Raw genomic sequence first — 19,974 nt, 5'->3', positions numbered from 1 at the left:
AACGCGAAGAGGCGATTTTCTGCGACTCTTTTGTAAAAGAGAAACAGCATTTTTTTTTTAACTTTGTTAATTCAAACTCGAATTTCCGTACGCTTTCAGCCAAATCACGCCGCCGCGTACAGTTCTAATCGTGTCTGTCATTTTATCAACGAATTTGTTTGCACACAGTGTATATGTAACCTTGGAAGACGCTAGCGCAGAAATCAGAGAAGTGCCTTCGTTTACATGGTTTTATTCTTGTAAACATTGAAATCGCCTTTCTTTTAAAGAAAGGTCTGTCAGGAGAAGAAAGTGTTGCGACTCGTTTTTCATACACCATAGAAAAAAAGGCAGCGACTGCTATATATATATATTTATATATACTGTGCCATATCGACATGTACAAATGAAATAATAACGACGGGCTGTGGCAATATTAAAAAAGGGGGGATAACTGAAATGAACAAAGAATAATAATAGATTGGCCGACAATTGCAGACATCAAATGAAATCCAAGTGCTCAGAAATTCCCAGGGAGTTTATGTGTAATTATAAGCAATCTGGAAACGGGCGCCGGTGGCTGCATGCTAGGTTAGTGCTAAACGAGAAAATCATAATCTAAGCGCTGTATTTTCCCCATGACATCAAAAATACATACAACACGTACAAACGAGGAATGTCTGACCGGTGTTACAAACACTAGCTGCCCACCTTTATAGGACTTAGCATTTCTGTAATACTTGTGCCCGCCTTATTTTACAGCTGAGAAAATGCTTAAACCTCAGATAACTAACCATCTGTATAAAAACAAAAACAAAAGTCTAGCAGACTACATAGTGTCTGAAATACTATTTATATAACATAGGCATTACTGACCAGCAAGTGCCTATAGTCGTCCCCACCTGGGCCAACATGCGCTCCTCTTATTCACACCTTCCTCGGCTTCCATTTAATTTATTTATTTACTTATGGTACAAATACACTGTCCGGAGTTCGCTCAATATTAATTTCATAAATAAGCTGAAAATAACTTAAAAATGCTAAACTGCATATTTTACATGTACAGGCATTTGCTCTTTTGGGTTCACAGCACACGCTCCTTTTTAGTACATATTAGCGGGTCCTTCCCTTACAGTTCGGTTTAGGTACTTTTCCGGGGGAGGCGGGGGGAGGGTGAGAGAAAACGCCATAATACTTTAGAAAGAGTCTTTAGTTGCAAAAGGGGGCGCTCTTCTCTCTTTTAGAATGGCAGGTCTGAAAGCTCCTTGTGCCTGTGAGTGCAGGTCCTTTTCTGTGTGGATGCCCGGGCGCCCAGGTGCCTAGTAACCTCCTGGCCGCCGCTGGGCAGCACCCGTAGTCTCTTAGGGTGAAGCTGGCCCCCGAGGGGCCCGCTTGTGCGCATGGAAGGTCCCGCGGCCCAGCCCAGGAGCCGAGAAGTCCATTGGTGAGTCCTCCGCGCCTTAGAAGGGCAATGTGTCCAGGAAGAGTTTATCAATGATTGCCGGGGGTGGCACCAGGTCTTCCAGTTTCAAATAGAAAATTCGCTGTAGTCCTTGCGTGCACAGGGTGCGGAGTTCGGGGAGCTTGCCCAAAAGTTTGGACAGGTAGTTCGGTCGGTTCAGGCCCCCGTTGTTGAAAGTGACATGGTCCTTGAGGCAATTGACTATCTTGTTTTGGAGCTCTTCCACCCGCTTGGGTTCCTTCAGGCCGTGCCTCTCTGCGGGAGAAATGGACCAAAAAAAGCATTAAAGACAATAGTTGCATAGAGTCAAGGCACGTTGGGTTCTTGGGGCTGGGCGGGAGATACAATAAAGGGAAAGCCTAACCTATCCATTGCCCAAGCGTGAGCAGCTCAGCCAATTCATTCTGACATTCCCAGGGCCGCGTGTAGCAGCGCGCGTCATGGGAAAGCGCCAGTACAGAACTACAAATGCCAGAGTGCCCAGGCAGGCGCGGGATTGGGGGCACCTCGCAGCTGGCACGATTGCTCGCCCTAGTTCCTGGCTTCAGGGAGGGCTGCCGGCGGCGTACCTGTCACCATGGCCAGCGCGGCGATACAGGAGAAGGCCGAGATGTCGACGCTCATGCTCTGCAGGTTGGAGGAGAACTCCACGATGGCGTCGATCCACTCCCCGAAGCCGCGCACGCACTGCAACCGGTGCAGCACGGCGGCGTTGCAGAAGATGAGCTTCCCCTCCACCGGGTTAGACCTGCAGCGGGAAGAGACAAGGGCAGGGCATGAGCCGCCGGCAAGGCTGGGCAGTAGCGGGGCTGGTGGGGGGAAGTGGGGGGGGGGGGGTGCGCCGACGGGGTGCCCAGGCTGCACAGGCCAAGCGCAACCCTTTCCCTGGAGGATGGAGCAGCCGCCTCTAGTGAAATAGCACACACACACACACACACACACAATACTCTCCAAACCAACATGCCATGGCCCTACACAGAGGGTCAAACACTGCACGCATACAGGGCCGTGCCTGTGGCGTGAACACGTGAAGCTGGCTTCAGGCAATGGGGCCTTCATCTATTGGAGGAAGGTGGCCTGTTTAGTTGAGCTGTTGCAAAGCAGCTAATGGGCCGTGTACGATAGTTTGCGGTGTTGTGCGGAGGAGAGGCGTGGGGTGGTGTGTGCGCGTGTGCGTATTACGCTGATAACGCTCCTCTGGCAGGTACTGTGGGCCCTTATTCAAAGAAAGTTTCCCAAAGGTAGTTTGCCCGTATAAAACGCGTCCGTGAATTAGGCCCTGTGTCTGAATATATAGGAATGCGCCGCCTACGTGTAAGGGCGTGACTGTGTGCCTGTTCGGCGGGCATTCCTACTCTGACTGCCACCGTGTGGGGATGCACCTGTTAATTAGCCGCTGCTCTTCTGGTAGACACTGCATCTGCAACTATGGGGATGTGGGCCTGATTAACACAAGCGCTTTACAATGGCGCAGTCCCATTGACACACGCGTCGTAAATCAGTCGCTTTGCTTCTATTCGTGCGGTGTTGGGTGGCTGGGGGTATGCACTTGTGTGCACGTGGAAAGTGAGGCGCACTCTTCTGGGAGACACGGCTTGGGCCAGTTGATTGGCCATTGCTACTCCGGAAGGCACCTGTGTGTGGGACTGTACCTGTATGCATGAGTGTGAGGTTTTGGGATGGCGTGTGTACCTGTGAAGTGGCCATCGCTCCTCTGACAGCTACCGTGTGTGCGCGCGCCCGTTAACTCGCCCCTGCCCCTTTGGTAGACACTGCTTCTGTAGATATAGGGCTGCCCCTGTATGCAAGTGTGCAGGGGCGTGGAAGGGTCTATGTATGCGCCGGCGCGGGCGCCTGCTAAGCAGACACCTTTCCTCTGACAGCCACCTTGCGCGTGCGCGTGCGCGTGCCTGTTAATTAGCCAGCGTTCTTCCAGTACGCACTGCATCTGTATATATGGGACTGTGCCTATAGTCATGTGCGTGGGGATGTGGGGGAGTGAGTGTATGGACGTGTAGGCGCGTGCGAATTGGACATCACTCTTCTGACGTGTGCACGTGTTCATTAGCCAGTGTTCCTCCAGTGAGCACTACACCTGTATATATGGGACCGTACCGAATACCGATAGTCATGTACGTTGGGGATGTGGGGGAGGGGGTGCACCAGTGTGCGCCTTCGAATCGGGCCCGACTCCTCCGCCAGCCGCCGTGTGCGTGTCGGTGCCTGTTAATTTAGCCAATGTTACCCCAGTAAGCACTGCACCTGCATATATGGGACTGTGCCTATTGGCATGTGCGTGGGGAGGGAGGGGGGGGGAGTGTAGGCACTGGAGTGCGCCTGCGAATCGGGCCTCACCTGTCTGCCATCCATTATGCGCGCGCGTGTGGGTGTTAATTAGCCAGTGTTCCCCCAGTACGCACTGCACCTGCATATATGGGACTGCGCATATATAGTCATGTGCGTGGGGATGTGGGGGAGTGAGTGTATGGACGTGTATGCGCGTGCGAACTGGACATCACTCCTCTGACAGCCACCGTGGGCGCGTGGGCGCGTGTTCATTAGCCACTGCACCTGTATATATGGGACCGTGCCTATTGGCATGTGCGTGGGGAGGGAGGGGAGAGTGTAGGCACTAGCGCGCGCCTGCAATTTGGGCATCAGTCACTCCTCTGCCAGCCACCGTGTGCGCGCGTGTGTGCGTGTTCATTAGCCGGTGTTCCTCCAGTGAGCACTGCACCTGTATACATGGGACCGTGCCTATAGGCACGTGCGTGGGGATAGGGGGAGGGTGCGGGCACTAGCAGCACTCCTCTGCCCCCCGCCGTGCACGCGTGCGCGCTCCCGGGGCGGGAGGAAGGCAGGCGCTCTACCTGTAGGCCAGCCGCAGGACGAAGAGCTCGAGGAAGGCGGACTCGAAGAGCAGGTCCTGGTCGTGCTTGGGCAGCTCCAGGAAGCCGGGGATCTTCTCGGCCCAGCCCCGGATGATCTCCATGGAGCCGGTCAGCAGGTCGTAGAACTGCTGGATGTGCTGAGTGTCGTCGCCGTTCAGGTGGTAGTCCGGGCTGGCCTGGAACTGGAGCAAAGAACACAGACACACAGGCGCGTTTAATGAGGTCGTCTTAATTATATCACCCGTGAAATTGCCAACCCCATTTTTAGTAGAGGAGCCAGTATTTAGAACAATTAAACCCATCCCTGACCAGTAAGAAAATTAGACGTTCCGGGACAATTAATTCAATTAGGGACGGTGCCATGAGGTCGCCGCTTTAAATATGCAAAGTGACATTTCCTTAAACAATTAGAAGACATGCCCGACCAGCGCCGTAAGATCATCACAGCGCCCGTCTAGACTGGCAATGCCTCATGCCCGGCTAGCGCCGGAAGATCATAACAGCGCCCGTCTAGACTGGCAATGCCGCAGTTACCGTAATCAAGTTCTTATTTTTCCAAAGGCCGCAAATGGCCAGTGTGCACCGTATGCATGTAGGGGCATCGTGATGTGTCTTGCCAGCACCCTGGGTTGCCATGTGAAATAACCTGGCACGGACAATGTGTGAGCGGGTAGGGTATCGAGGGGCAGCTCTGTCTCTGCCCATCCCCGAGAGGTAAAATACAGTCGGGGGTGGGGGGGGGCAGACGGTAGCTGCTGTAGTGTCAACCTAACTTAGTGCCCCCTGCACCCACTACCTAAATAGATGCACATGGCCGTGTCGGAGTGTGAGGCGGTCTGGAGAGTGCAAGATTGCATGTTGCACTAGTCAAGGCGATGTGTGCTAGGAATTGAGGGAAGGGTGGCGGGGTGGGGGGGGTCACAGGTTGTGTGCAATTCGTGTAGGGCACCGGGAAGGCTTTGGGTTTCAAAGTTGTGGGCAGGAAGTGTGTAGACGTGTGGAGCAGGGGAAGGGTGCCTCGCGTGGTTTCGTATACTTGCGGGATGGGGTTACGCCATACAGCGGGCTACAGTGGCAGTCACAAGTGGCATCGCCCATCCTTGCGGGAGGCCATTAATGGAGGCGGGCGGGGCGCTGTACTTGCGGGGCAGGGGTGCGGTCCAGCTCTGCACACAAGGGCTCCCACTTACCCTGGAATAGTCCAGGCTGCTCATGGCTGGGTTGGAGTCGACGTGAGCTCTCACCAGGGCACTGATCAGACTCACCGGGGGAGAGGGGGGCGACGGCTCCTGCGGGCTCTTCGGCTTGGAAGGCAGGCGACCCCTTCGGCCTTTCAAACTGTCCGTGCGAACCACTGCAAAGCAAAGTAGAGAGGCCGCGTGTTAACCACTGCCGCGGTGTGTCCAGGTCAGCGCGTCAGGCTCTCGTTTAGTGAATAGCAACGTTATCTGCTTAAGGCGTAGACATAGTGGGCCTGTCTATGTTAGCATCTAGCTGTAAACTATCATATAATTACAAGAAATAATACCACGGGGCGCTCAGAAATTACGCCCGTGGCCAGCATGAGCACCACAAAGGCATGCAAAGGACACAGAAGTAAACACAACACGCACAGTGGCATTTATACGCAATTTGATTCATATGCGTTTGCGGGGGGAAACATGTTGGCCCAAAATCCTTCTCGGAGCGTCATGAAAGTGTCTTAGCCTCATAACAAAATTGCCCCTTTGGGAAAAGGCGTGCCAGTCACAAATAAGCAAAACTTGGAGCCTGGTTCACACAGCGTTTCCCAGTGGGATATACCCATTGAAGGCCAAGGCGTGGAATCGGACCACAGGCGAGCATCAGTAGAGTGCTCTGTGTAAGAGGGGGCAGGAAGCAGGGCCCACTGAGGTCTTGCGTGCTTCGAAGTCTGTGGCTGGTGCCAGGAAGGCTGCATAGAGAGGCAGGTGGGATCTCAGGACTTGGCAAGAGAGGAGCAAAGCATTTCGGCGGGGGGGGGGGGGGGGGCGTTATCAACTTGCTTACGGCATGTGTTAGGAAAATACATAACTTTTGTCAAGTGCACTTATTTTACTCCCCAGCCCCTGGGGGAGGCCTCTTGGCACTATAGACAGAAAACAGATTGTTATTGTGACCCAACCCAATGGGGTCACTTGTATCGTCTTGGAAAGAGTGAGTGGCTGAGTGGGAGCATGAGGTCAAACACAGGTCCCTGTCACTGATGCATGAGGGCACTGAGCCCCCGCTGGTGTGTGATTGAGATGGGTGTGGTGTGGACCCTGTGCGTGAGCATGCGATCTGGTGCATTGGCAATGGTATTGTGTGGTATTAAGAACACCGTGGGCCTGATTCACAGCGCGTTTTTTCAATGGATGCGTCCCACTGACTCGCGCGTTGTGAATCAGGCCCCGAGTGTCACACGGCCAGCGTGTGGTGATGGGCAGGATACTCAGTGTCACTGGTTGACGGAATGTGGTGTTGGCATTACTGGGTGTAACCTGTTATGCTGTGGTGGGTTGGAACATTCGGTGCCACTTTGTGGTGTGGTGCTTGGGTCCGTATTACCATGTGCTGAGTGCATAAATCTATTTTAGGAATATCGGGGCAAGGTGTTAGCACGCAGTACACACATCAGTATGAGGGTTAACGTTAGGAATCCCTCGGGTAGGCCGTGACTATATACTAAACCCTCACGAGGAGCGCAGGGGTGTCCTCCCTGATCAACTGATGTGTAATGCACCAGGAAGAGTAGGGGGCGGGGGTAGTGTGAGTGATGAGAGGTATTACCGCATGCTATGATCCTGCGCCAGTGTACTCAGTGGTGAGGGAATATGGGAGACCCCAAACCCCCAGAGGCTCACATAATGAGCAACCATATGATGGGGTGAGGTGTGGTGCATTTAGAGTGAGGTGTGACACATTAGGGCGAGTGTGGTAGGTTCCAGAGTTAGGTGTGGTGCATTAGGAAGAGTGAGGGTGGGTATTGGAGTATGGTGGAATGCATTAGAAAGATTGAGGGTAACAGAGTGAAGTGAGACGTATTAATTGGGGTAGGGTAAGCATTAGAGTGAAGCATGACACATTAGGAAGAGTGGGGTAGGTACCAGAGTTAGGTGTGGTGCATTAGGAAGAGTGGAGTAGGCACTGGAGTGAGGTGGGAGGCATTAGGAAGAGTATGGTAGGTACCAGAGTTAGGTGTGGAAGAGTGAGGATAGGTATTGGAGTGTGGACAAATGCATTAGAAAGATTGAGGGTAACAGAGTGAAGCGAGACGTACTAGCTGGGCTGGAGTAAGCAGTAGAATAAGGTTTGAAAAATTAGAGAAGATTGGGGTCGGTACCAGAGTTAGGTGTGGTGCATTAGGAATCTTGGGGGTAGCATTAGAGTGAGGTGTGACACATTGAGAAGAGTGGGGTAAGTATCAGAGCTAGGTGTGATGCATTTGCAAGAGTGGGGTAGGCATTGGAGTGGGGTGGGATGCATTAGGTAGAGTGGGATAGGCATTGGAGTGGGGTGGGATGCATTAGGAAGAGTGGGATAGGCATTGGAGTGAGGTGGGGTGCATTAGGAAGAGTGGGTAGGCATTGGAGTGAGGTGGGATGCATTAGGAAGAGTGGGTAGGCATTGGAGTGAGGTGGGATGCATTAGGAAGAGTGGGATAGGCAATGGAGTGAGGTGGGATGCATTAGGAAGAGTGGGGTAGGCATTGGAGTGAGGTGGGACACATTAAGAAGAGTGGGGTAAGTATCAGAGCAAGGTGTGATGCATTTGCAAGAGTGGGGTAGGCATTGGAGTGGGCTGGGATGCATTAGGAAGAGTGGGATAGGCATTGGAGTTGGGTGGGATGCATTAGGAAGAGTGGGATAGGCATTGGAGTTGGGTGGGATGCATTAGGAAGAGTGGGTAGGCATTGGAGTTGGGTGGGATGCATTAGGAAGTGGGTAGGCATTGGAGTGGGGTGGGATGCATTAGGAAGAGTGGGTAGGCATTGGAGTTGGGTGGGATGCATTAGGAAGAGTGGGTAGGCATTGGAGTTGGGTGGGATGCATTAGGAAGAGTGGGATAGGCATTGGAGTTGGGTGGGATGCATTAGGAAGAGTGGGATAGGCATTGGAGTTGGGTGGGATGCATTAGGAAGAGTGGGATAGTCATTGGAGTGAGGTGGGATGCATTTGGAAGAGTGGGATGGGCATTGGCGTGAGGTGGGATGCATTAGGAAGAGTGGGATAGGCATTGGAGTGAGGTGAGATGCATTAGGAAGAGTGGGGTAGGCATTGGAGTTGGGTGGGATGCATTAGGAAGAGTGGGATAGGCATTGGAGTTGGGTGGGATGCATTAGGAAGAGTGGGATAGGCATTGGAGTGGGGTGGGATGCATTAGGAAGAGTGGGTAGGCATTGGAGTTGGGTGGGATGCATTAGGAAGAGTGGGATAGTCATTGGAGTGAGGTGGGATGCATTAGGAAGAGTGGGATAGTCATTGGAGTGAGGTGGGATGCATTAGGAAGAGTGGGATGGGCATTGGCGTGAGGTGGGGTGCATTAGGAAGAGTGGGGTAGTCATTGGAGTTGGGTGGGATGCATTAGGAAGAGTGGGATAGTCATTGGAGTGAGGTGGGATGCATTAGGAAGAGTGGGATAGTCATTGGAGTGAGGTGGGATGCATTAGGAAGAGTGGGATGGGCATTGGCGTGAGGTGGGGTGCATTAGGAAGAGTGGGGTAGGCATTGGAGTGGGGTGGGATGCATTAGGAAGAGTGGGCTGGGTATTGGAGTGGGGTGGGATGCATTAGGAAGAGTGGGATAGGCATTGGAGTTGGGTGGGATGCATTAGGAAGAGTGGGATAGGCATTGGAGTTGGGTGGGATGCATTAGGAAGAGTGGGTAGGCATTGGAGTTGGGTGGGATGCATTAGGAAGAGTGGGTAGGCATTGGAGTTGGGTGGGATGCATTAGGAAGAGTGGGATGGGCATTGGCGTGAGGTGGGGTGCATTAGGAAGAGTGGGGTAGGCATTGGAGTGGGGTGGGATGCATTAGGAAGAGTGGGCTGGGTATTGGAGTGGGGTGGGATGCATTAGGAAGAGTGGGATGGGCATTGGCATTTGGTGGGATGCTGAAGAGCGAGTGAAGTGAAGAGTGAAGTGAGGCGTAGTAGCCGGGCTGGGGTGAGCATTAGAATCAGGTCTGACACATTTGGAAGAGTGGGGGATAGGCATTCGAGTGAGGTGAGACCTATTGGGAGGCGGAGTCGATATTAGAGTGGGGTGTGATGCATTAGGAAGAGTGGGTGTCATGCATCAGAAAGTGGCGTGCAATGAAGGGCGATATAGTTGGTGGGGTGTTTTATTTGTGAGTGGGGCAGCCACCACCACCCGGGGGCCTGGTGCACTAGGACTAGCAGGTGTTGCAAGTGGAGCCGAGTGTGTCGGGTGGGGTGTCACTCTTTCGGGCACGTGAGTGTTTATAGTGAGGTGCTGTGCAGTAGGGAGAGAGGGGGATCGCCAGCGTTATACAGTGGCGTGTTCTGACGCAGGGAGGAAAGCGGCCTATACCCATCACAGCACATTAATGACATACATGACATGCGGAGCATGCGCCCCCGTTCTGTACCTTCTTTCACCATGCCCACGGCGAGACACTTCTGAAACCGGCAGTACTGACATCTGTTCCTGCGACGTTTATCGACCGGGCAATTTTTATTTGCTAAGCAGACGTACTTGGCGTTTTTCTGCACCGTGCGCTAAAGTGGGGGAAGAAGAGGGGGCGACGTTAGGAACCTGTGTTCATTTCCATTGCATGCGACGTGACATTGCATCTGATCACGACCAAAGTCCCCGGGTCTCGCGGGCCATGCAGCGCGTTCACATGTGAGCTTCCCTCCTTGACCCTCCCCCGCCCCCAAGCCCTGCTTTATATGCCAAGAGGAGAGGAGAGGTGGGCGTTCAGTAAATACAAATCCGTGGGCGATCATATGAGTTACACTCCCCGGAGACCGCCCGCATTTCAAATGATAAGATTATTCAATCAGGAAGCCGAAATAAAGAGATCACTTAATTTCACCATAGGGAATTCCGTACCACTTGCTTAGCTCAGACACGGTTCTCTGTCCTAACCAATTTAAATCTGAAGGCGAAAGCAGCTCATAGCACATGCAAATTACCCGCGTTCAAGTCAACGCAACTCACTAGCAAGCAAAGCTCCCCGAGCATCGCGCGTAGGCGCTAAGAGCCCGCGCCTCGCAGCCTGCGCCCTCTCAAACCCAAACACACCGTCTACTGGATAATAGGCAGCCCCGTGGAAGAGCCACGGACATGTGCCAGGACATACGAGATGTCATCATGGCTCAGTCATGCTAACTAACATGAACAGCAACCCAACAATGGAGAGGATTGTGTTTATCCATTCAACGCAATCGCAGGCGGGGGCAGTTTAGAAGTGCGATCAAAACTAGCAATGGCATGTCTTTCTGCTGCATGCATCGTGGCGGGGCTTTCGTATTTACCCACGTGCTTCCAGTGGAGTGAAGGAAGGGTGTACACATTAGACATGTCTAGGCCTGTCCTGCAAAGTTGGCATGGTGTCCTAGTGAAAACGTCTCACTGTCACTTTCCCGAGTCACCCAAACCCTGCCCACTTTCAAGATCCGACCCCCAGCCCCCTTCTGTCTTTGGCACACATAGCAGAGCACGTCTTATTAACACAGATGTGTACTTACTATTGAATTCTATGCACACAGAGACATTTCAATGGGACCCTACCCATATGGCGGCCATGTGGCTTCATGTCAACGGGACACCGTGGCGGCAACCCGAGGAAGTGTGACAGGGAGATGTTGCGTGGTTGTGTTCGGATAACCCAAGATGTGAATTGTCTGTAGAGGGTCGCCTCGGGCCCGCTAGCGGGTGTCCCGTTGACATGTAAGCCCCCGGCCCCAGAAGTAGTGTTTTGGCACTCACCTTGAAGAAGCCCTTGCAGCCCTCGCAGGTGCGCACCCCGTAGTGCTGGCAGGCGGCGTTGTCCCCGCAGACTGCGCACAGCCCCTCGTTGGAGGGCGAGCCCCGGGAGGGCGGCGACGGCACCTGGCTGTCCATGAGCTGAGCGGCGTGGCTCAGCTGCAGGCCCGGAAAGCCCATGGAGGCCTGCTTCCGGATGGGCCCGGGCACGGCGAAGGCCTGCTCGTGGTGGGGCCCGGAGGCCTCGGGGTTCATGGGCACGTGCAGGGGCCCGTCGAAGCGCATCTGGCAACTGGAGACGGGGGTGCCCGGCGGGGACTGCTTGAAGGAGAAGAGCGAGAGCCGGGGCGCCTTGCGCGGCTCCATCATGTGCGCCGCCGCCGCGCCGTAGCCCTGGTGGAAGCCGTGCAGCGGGCCCGGCTCGTCCCACAGGGCGCCGCCGTGCTGTCCCGGGAAGCCGGGCCCGGCCTGCGGCGAGGAGGAGGAGGGCTTGTAGTAGGCGGCGTGCGGGGGCAGCAGGTCGTCGGCCTGCGGCGGCGGGTGGTGGCCGTGCTGCTGATAGCCGTGCATCTGCAGGTCCTCCACCTTGATGGAGGCCTGCGGCATCTGGTAGAGGCAGGGCGGCTTGACGTCGTAGCCCGCGGCGCTGTAGCTGTCCATGAAGGTGCTGAAGCTGGGCAGCGAGCTGGCGGCCGTCATCTCCGTGTTGGTCAGGTCCATGCTAAACTTGACGAACTCGGGCGTCAGGAAGTCGGAGCTGTACTCGGCCGCGGAGTGGTAGCTGTAGCTCTGCGACGCGGGGCTGGCTCCCGGAGGCGACGACCCATACTGAGCCTGAACACAGGGCATGGCTGTAAATGAAACAATTTAATGGATACCCATACGGTTCAGCTACACACCGCCCCCCCCCCCTCCTCCACAGCTGCCTCTGCGCGCCCCACTCTGGCTAGGCCTCACTCGGCCGGGTGGCTATCCCCCACACCCCACTCTGCCTAAACGTCCACAGCCCACAGTGTCTACAGTAATACGCCCCCTCCAGGCCCCCCCCCCCCCCAGCCAAACATAAAACAGGCCCTATGCGCTCTGCCACCAATACTATGCACAGAAGCGAAAGGCTTCAGACCAGGAAAACACCCACGCGAGTTCCCAAATCCCCACCAGAAAGTCGCATTCATCCACAGCGCCCTTATCACACGTAACCCCCCCCCCCCTTTAGAAATAACAACCCCACACACAGCAAAGAAGGCACGATGGGACAAGGAACGCGCCAACAGGGAAAGTGAGAGTTGTGGTGGTAGGGTACAGCATGCAGCGCGCACACCACACAGCCTGACATGCCATTTACTTTCAAGTGAGAGTGAAAGCGCGGGCAGAACTAACCTTCAGCCGAGTCACGGGAGTCCTCGGGAATACTGAATGTGGACAGTGTTGTGAATCTGGAAGCGAGACTTGCCAGTCAGCGGGGGCTCCAGCCTGTCTTGCCAGGTACCTGCAAAGGGCACAACAGTGGGCATTATGCTTCCGCTCCTTCCGCAATGCACCTGTCCCACAAAGCAAACACCCAGGCCCCCTTATCGCCTCCAGCCCCAAACACAGAGTTTTAAGAACATAATTGCATCTTTTGGAAAGAGAGCCGCGGCAGCATTTTGTAAGTGGCATCAGTGTGGTTTGACTTCAGATTTCAGGCAGGGGAAAGGTTTTATCGGGTTGGCATGCGGCCCTTAACAGAGATAATGTCACGTATATATGGAAGGTATTGTGAGCACGATACCACTTGGCTTTTAACTGCCTTCTTATCACTTCCAAAAGAAATCACATGCACAGGTACAGTTGCGTTCCAGGAACAGGATTACACCGCTTTCAAAGAACATTTATAAAGTTATGGCCAGCTTTTGGAAACCCGCCAAGGTGTACAGCGTTAGCAGGCAAGCGAAGCACATCAGGCGTGTACACACGAAAGAACACGGGCGTTCTGGGAAAATGCGCCTCAACACAACATCGTCAAGGCACTTTATTGGGGGACTTGAAAAGATGGAGCTCGTGCAAGTGGTCGCCGACTACTTACAATAGCTGCGCTCTAAAGTATATCTCCCAACTCACAAGTGCTGGTAAACAAGCCCAATTGTAAAACAGTTATATCCGTAGGAGACGCCATGAAAGTGAAAACAGGAGTGCGGTCAAGGCTATTGGCATTTAAACTTTAGTATGGGTCGCATCAGGAAGACTTTAAATCTGCAAATACATATAGTGTAATCAGGGCGGCTTAGCAGAAACCCACAGAAATATGCAGCTGAAAAAAAAACAATCGGGCTACTGCCGAATTCGCGCACCCTGTGCACATTTGCATCTTACCGGATAGCAACGAATCCATTTAATAAAATCAAGCATTTCACATTAGTATGGAGCTGAGCACACGAGCATCGAGCTCGGTTGCCGGCTAATTGGCCTGCCTGGCGTCTTTTGGTTGATGGCCAATGTGCTGTAACTAGGAGACAGGCAAACCCCCGCCCCCGGAGCCAGGCAGAGGGCCGCGGGAGGTGAGGCCGCCACCAGGTAGTCCGGGTACTCCTGAATCCACGGTGGGTTCAAAGAAAGCCCCGGAGAGCAGAAAAGACCACCCCACAAACAGCCCAGGCAGAAAACTCTGGCGAGCAGCCACCCCCAAGGAGCCCAGGCAGAAACCTCTGGCGAGCAGCCACCCCCAAGGAGCCCAGGCAGAAACCTCTAGCGAGCAGCCACCCCCAAGGAGCCCAGGCAGAAACCTCTGGCGAGCAGCCACCCCCCAAGGAGCCCAGGCAGAAACCTCTAGCGAGAAGCCACCCCCAAGAGCCCAGGCAGAAACCTCTGGCGAGCAGCCACCCCCAAGGAGCCCAGGCAGAAACCTCTAGCGAGCAGCCACCCCAAAGGAGCCCAGGCAGAAACCTCTAGCGAGAAGCCACCCCCCAAGGAGCCCAGGCAGAAACCTCTGGCGAGCAGCCACCCCCAAGGAGCCCAGGCAGAAACCTCTGGCGAGCAGCCTCCCCCCAAGGAGCCCAGGCATAAACCTCTAGCGAGCAGTCACCCCCAAGGAGCCTCAAACGGATAACACAACGAGCGAGCCTGGGAGAGCAGATCCCGAAAACCGCAAGTGCGGGGCAGCAGCACGGAAAGTGAGGAGGCCAGGGCAGCACGGGACAAGCGAGTGCCCGAAAACCCAGGTGCGGGGCAGCAGCACGGAAAGTGAGGAGGCCAGGGCAGCACGGGACAAGCGAGTGCCCGAAAACCCAGGTGCGGGGCAGCAGCACGGAAAGTGAGTGGGCCAGGGCAGCACGGGACAGGCGAGTGCCCGAAAACACAGGTGCGGGGCAGCAGCACGGAAAGTGAGGAGGCCAGGGCAGCACGGGACAGGAGAGTGCCCGGCACGGAGTCATCCGTGACAGCAGTGCAGAGAGCGAGTCCGGGGAATCACCACAGACCTAACCCAGGAAGGCAGCAGCACATGGGCTGAGCCGGAACCGCAGCCACACAGAGGACAGCAGCACCAAGCAGCGGGCAGCAGCACCAAGCATCGGGCAGCAGCACAGAGCGTGGGCCCGGGGCAGCAGATACGTGTGCGGACCCGACAGCAAACTTAAAGATGCAGGGTCCTGCGAGCAGGCACATGACACAAGACAGCGAGTGAATTCGCGTGTACCACTGAGGGAGCAGGTGCTCATTCTACAAGCCATCCATTCTAAGTTATAAACCTTGCCTGTGAAAGACCGACTCTGTCCAGAATGTACCGCAAAATCACAAAAGCCAGAACAGAATGGGAAGCCTGTTCCCATGCCACCCACCCTGCTTGGAGTTCTACTCCCAACAGTGAAGTGGTGCCTGGGACAGCTGAGAACTGACTGAGGGGTTGCTGCGAGTCACCCACAGACTGTTAGCGTGCAACATCAGGGCATTGACATCCAATGTAACACGTGCCAGCAGTTCACACTGTGCACACAGGCTGTCAGACTGACCAGGAAAGACTGTGACCCCAGTGCCTGTACGTTCCACACACTGACAGCGTGCACACTGCCAGTGTATAATGTTCAAACTGTCAGTGCACACTGCGCAGCGGCTGGTTTCCAAGATATATTGTAGGAGCATACACTACGTACACCCTCTGGGGTCCTGTAGTAGCTGCCTAGTTATTTCTTGCCCACAGTTTGCCGTTTTTTTCCTGCCGTGTCCTCCCATCATGACTTGCTCCAGCACTCGTCCTCTGGAAGCCCCACACGGGATATAACAAGCCCCAGTCCTGTGCATGCAAAGGTACTTACTGTAGCGCGTGCGGAGCTCTGCTCATCACCCAACGTTACATCTCCGGGAGCACCGGCGGCAGGGCAAGGCAAGGAGTCGGCGGTGCAGCGATGGAGCACGGGGAGCGCGCGCCGAGCGGACTGGCTCTGCTGCCTCCAATGTGCCTTTGTTTATTTGCGCTCCCTTGCCCAGCACAACACTCGAGTCTACTCAGACCTGCCGGCGTCACGCAACGTCAGCGACGCACCGCCCAATCCCGGGGCAGGAGGCTCGTGCGCGTCCTCCAGTTGGCCAGAGCCGTTTCCGACGTGACGTCACGGCCGGAGCGGCTCTTAAAGTGGGAGCTGCTCAGACCGCTTTTTCATTCAGACCCCAAAATGCGCGTCTTGGGTGCACCTCCCGAGCCCAGAGTGCACACAGCCAGAGCTGTGGCGTAGGCCCCGCGAGGAGAGCGCGAGCCAGGCACGCCGAGGGTGAATGAAGAGGCCCCCCCCCCTGCTCTGTTACCAGATACGTGCTCACATGCACACCTGTCACGTACGCTGGCAGACGGGGCAGGCACACCTGCTGTGGCAGTCACACCTGTACCGCCGACGGAGCCCACAGCACCACCTCTACTGATACCCGAGTGCTCAGCAAGGCCATCATGCACCTGTACTGAAAGTACATGTATGTCCCAGTGCTACTGGAAAATCTTACAGAAAGAGCAATTACTTTCTGACACTTCAAGCTCATCTGCACGGATACACGGGTGTCGCTGCAAACGTCAGGTCACTAACATTCCCGCAAGGACGCCTGTGCTGGGAGACGTGTGAAAACACGAAGGTGCGGATAGACAACGGTCATGTGCTACGAGACACCCCAGCACGCGCTTACGGATAGACACTTCAGGCGCACACGAATAGTCGAGCCATTTATTGGCAGGCATTGCTTCCCAAGAGGCTTTATAAAACAGGGCCTCGCGTGTAAGCATGGCATTTAGATCTGCGTTGATGGTTGCTGTTAACATGCTGACAAACACTACAGACATGTCAATATTAACAGATTCTCGATAAACACGATCTTACTGAAAGAAAAGTACTGGTAGCACTCCATGCCAAGAGCTGCAAAATGCACTGCTGATGACAATGTCCGGCGACCAGGAATCTAGGCGCACACACATCCAGCAAACTGCTGGAACGGGCAAACACGACAGACAGAAAGATGCCATGTATGCGGTTACTGTCTCAGCAGACAGGTGCCACGCTACATACATGTAGTGACGGACACTACAGGCAGATGGGACAAACAGACACATCTGAATAGACGAGTGTGTATAAGCGGAATGCCGGGACAGGCAGTGGTTGTATAAAGGCAATGGTAGTCCGATACGACAGGCCGCTCTCTGATGGCAGGCACCGTGCGCATGTATGGATATGAACAGTGCTGACAGACTCACCTCTACTGAGAGATAGGTCCTTCAAACATAAACTTGCGGATATACATACAGGGATCCCAGACTTACACTGACAAGTTCGCCAAGAAAATAGCAGCCGTCTGACAGACATCACCGTACCGATAGACAGCAGCTGCAAACAAGTAATGTTACGTAGACGTGACATCTAGGCCTGGTCTGTCAGACGAGATAAAACGCATCTGACAGAGAACATCGCGTGTTGTATTGGCATGTGAGGAAACAATTACTGACACAGACATCTCACATGCCTGTACCGACAGGGCTGCGACAGGCGACCGGTGCAGCCATTTGGTTGTTATGCTAAGGTACTGATAGACAGACAGACCTGTGCAGGCAGGTGTTGAGTACTGACAGACATGCTTGGCAGACTTCTACCGGCAGGCAGTACAACGGGCACACACTGCAGCCATACGAAAGCGATAAACGGTACTGCACGAGAGACACAAGATACCAGCGCAAAGAGTACTGGGCGAGGCAATGCAGATGCTCAAGTCACTGACACGCACCTCCTAGAAACACGAACTTCAACCGATTGTGCATACAGGTATTGAAACGCACGTTGTGTCAACATGTGCATACAGAAACACACGGGCAGACGGGTAAAGCACGTTTTAATAAGTGCTTGAAAGGCAAACAAGATCTCGAAGCACCCGTCACTACAAGTATGTCTATTTGCTACGTCTGGCGGTCCGTGTACCAGTTGATACACGGACACGCACTGACAGCTCGCGCGCACACCCTGTAAACCGAACTGCACTGGCACGCGTGTTACATACAAACAGACAATTGCAAACACAGGTATTACATATTGTGTCGACAGACTGATGCTATGGACTGTACGCATACAGGTGCTATAAGCACGCCCTTACAGATAGGTACTCTGCAGACGTCCGCTCACAGGTGTTACACGTTGTGTCGACAGACTAATGCCGGAACCAGAACTCCCACTTACAGGAATGGGACACACACACACAGATGCCAACAGACAGGGGCCACAGACAGTTACCGACAGACTGGTGATGCAGCTCGGTAAGAAAAGCCGACTCGCTGTGACAGAGAGTAAATGCACGCGGAAAGACACTACCGATCTCCGCTTCAGACTGTTTTACGGGCGAGGAACTGCCAAGGAAAGACAGTGACAGGCACGCGCTGCAGGTAGGCACCGACCGATCTGCAAACTCCACACTCGAGGGAGGGAAGGCTGAGAGACTACGCCATCAGTAGGTACTGGCAGGGCGTGTTGGCGGACAGGTGTTGCGGGCAGATTAATGCAGAGAAACAAAAACACACAGGTACTAAAGAAAGCTTCTGGCGGACGCCAGAGTTAAAGACAGGTGCCGTACACGGGCATGCCACGGACAGCCACGTACCTGCCAGGTGCAGTTACAGCAGGCGAGCGTGCTCTGCAGGCGGCTCGCGAAACCACATGTCGGAAACTTCACGTTGGGCTGCCTGCCACTCCTCTGCTGAGTGCCTCTGCGCTCTTGCCTGCCAGTCTCGCGGCTGCACTGGCTTTTCCTCCCTCTAACTCCTCCCATTTGGAGGCGCGTTGGGTCGGTAGTACCACACGGCACGGTTTATTCGAGAGCATATAGCTGCACCTGTGTGTGTGTGACGTTCCCGAGCATAGCAGCATACGCAGCCTCGAGACACATGCCACCTGTAATATAGCCTCTGCACCACATCGGAATAAGCTCGGTGTTTCAATAAGAAAACCCCCGCTTATCCGTGTGCCAGACTTTCAGCGCGCAGCGGCTCGGTTGACGTCAGGGAGAGCAGTGAGCATTACCAGCCTGGCGTCGGCGTCTCGTGTCGTTTTCCTGTCCTTTGGGTGCTAGCTTTCCTTCAGAAATGCGAATTGTCTGCAAGTAATGGACCCCTTATACTGTAACGTTTCAGTGTACTGCCCAACCTACCGTAAGGAGGGTCTATATACCAGAACCCTATGGATAGGGAAAGGCTGGCATTGGCACCGCCATAACATGGCCAACATCCGCGTGTTCGGCACTGGGAATCCGAGCCATTGATCGCAGTCGTGTGGCGAAGAAGTCACAAAGAAAGATAATCTGCACTCTACTGGGCCGGGGGCATAGATGGCATCCCACGCACACCCACACCAGTGCATGCACTCTACTGGGCCTGGGGCATACATGGCATCCCTGGCATCCCTCGCATACCACTGCATGCACACTACTGGGCCGGGGGCATAAATGTCATCCCGCGCACACCCACACCAGTGAATGCACTCTACTGGGCCTGCGGCATAAATGGCATCCCGCGCACACCCACACCAGTGCATGCACTCTACTGGGCCTGGGGCATAAATGGCATCCCTGGCATCCCTCGCACACCCACACCACTGCATACACACTACTGGGCCGGGTGTGCACGGGCATAAATGTCATCCCGTGCACACCCACACCAATGAATGCACTCTACTGGGCCTGCGGCATAAATGGCATCCCGCGCACACCAGTGCATGCACTCTACGGGGCCTGGGGCATAAATGGCATCCCTGGCATCCCTCGCACACCCACACCAGTGCATGCACACTACTGGGCCTGGGGCATAAATGGCATCCCACCAGTGCATGCACTCTACTGGGCATAAATGGCATCCCTCGCACACCCACACCAGTGCATGCACTCTACTGGGCCTGGGGCATAAATGGCATCCCTCGCACACCCACATCAGTGCATGCACGCTACTGGGCCTGGGGAATAAATGGCATCCCTCGCACACCCACACCAGTGCATGCACTCTACTGGGCCTGGGGAATAAATGGCATCCCTCGCACACCCACACCAGTGCATGCACTCTACTGGGCCTGGGGCATAAATGGCATCCCTCGCACACCCACACCAGCGCATGCACTCTACTGGGGCATAAATGGCATCACTCGCACACCCACACCAGCGCATGCACTCTACTGGGCCTGGTGCATAAATGGCATCCCTCGCACACC

The 19,974-nt window shown here is 54.6% G+C and overlaps 1 protein-coding gene across 3 annotated transcripts; it reads right to left on the bottom strand.

The window, feature by feature from the left end:
- Window positions 1-216: 216 nt before the first annotated feature.
- Window positions 217-18,616, bottom strand: NR4A2 (nuclear receptor subfamily 4 group A member 2). 3 transcript variants are annotated; one of them, XM_069616421.1, is made up of 8 exons: window positions 18,380-18,616; window positions 12,665-12,773; window positions 11,288-12,135; window positions 9,942-10,071; window positions 5,523-5,686; window positions 4,312-4,514; window positions 2,011-2,189; window positions 217-1,696 (listed from the first exon to the last, which is right to left on the bottom strand). In XM_069616421.1, exons 3-8 carry the CDS (start codon window positions 12,131-12,133, stop codon window positions 1,440-1,442), a joined length of 1,779 nt encoding a protein of 592 aa, XP_069472522.1. In that variant the 5' UTR covers window positions 12,134-12,135; window positions 12,665-12,773; window positions 18,380-18,616; the 3' UTR covers window positions 217-1,439. The 3 variants fall into 3 exon arrangements, with proteins under 3 accessions (XP_069472522.1, XP_069472520.1, XP_069472521.1); XM_069616419.1 differs by lacking the exon at window positions 18,380-18,616 and adding an exon at window positions 15,574-15,742 and having other exon boundaries at window positions 11,288-12,118; XM_069616420.1 differs by lacking the exon at window positions 18,380-18,616 and adding an exon at window positions 15,574-15,742 and having other exon boundaries at window positions 5,598-5,686; window positions 11,288-12,118.
- Window positions 18,617-19,974: the final 1,358 nt, after the last annotated feature.

This window comes from Ambystoma mexicanum, chromosome 9 (genome assembly GCF_040938575.1).
Source record: "Ambystoma mexicanum isolate Mex_15411 chromosome 9, UKY_AmexF1_1, whole genome shotgun sequence".
NCBI classification, from domain to species: domain Eukaryota; kingdom Metazoa; phylum Chordata; class Amphibia; order Caudata; family Ambystomatidae; genus Ambystoma; species Ambystoma mexicanum.
This window is presented reverse-complemented; position numbering and strand designations above follow the sequence as displayed.

Coding starts and splice junctions, on each gene's coding strand:
- NR4A2 (XM_069616419.1), bottom strand. CDS start 15,599: ATGAGCAGAGCTCCGCACGCGCTACA. Junction 12,119..12,664: donor CTCCCGTGACTCGGCTGAAG/GTTAGTTCTGCC, acceptor CCCTGTGTTCAG/GCTCAGTATGGGTCGTCGCC. Junction 1,697..2,010: donor CGCGCTGGCCATGGTGACAG/GTACGCCGCCGG, acceptor TTTCTCCCGCAG/AGAGGCACGGCCTGAAGGAA.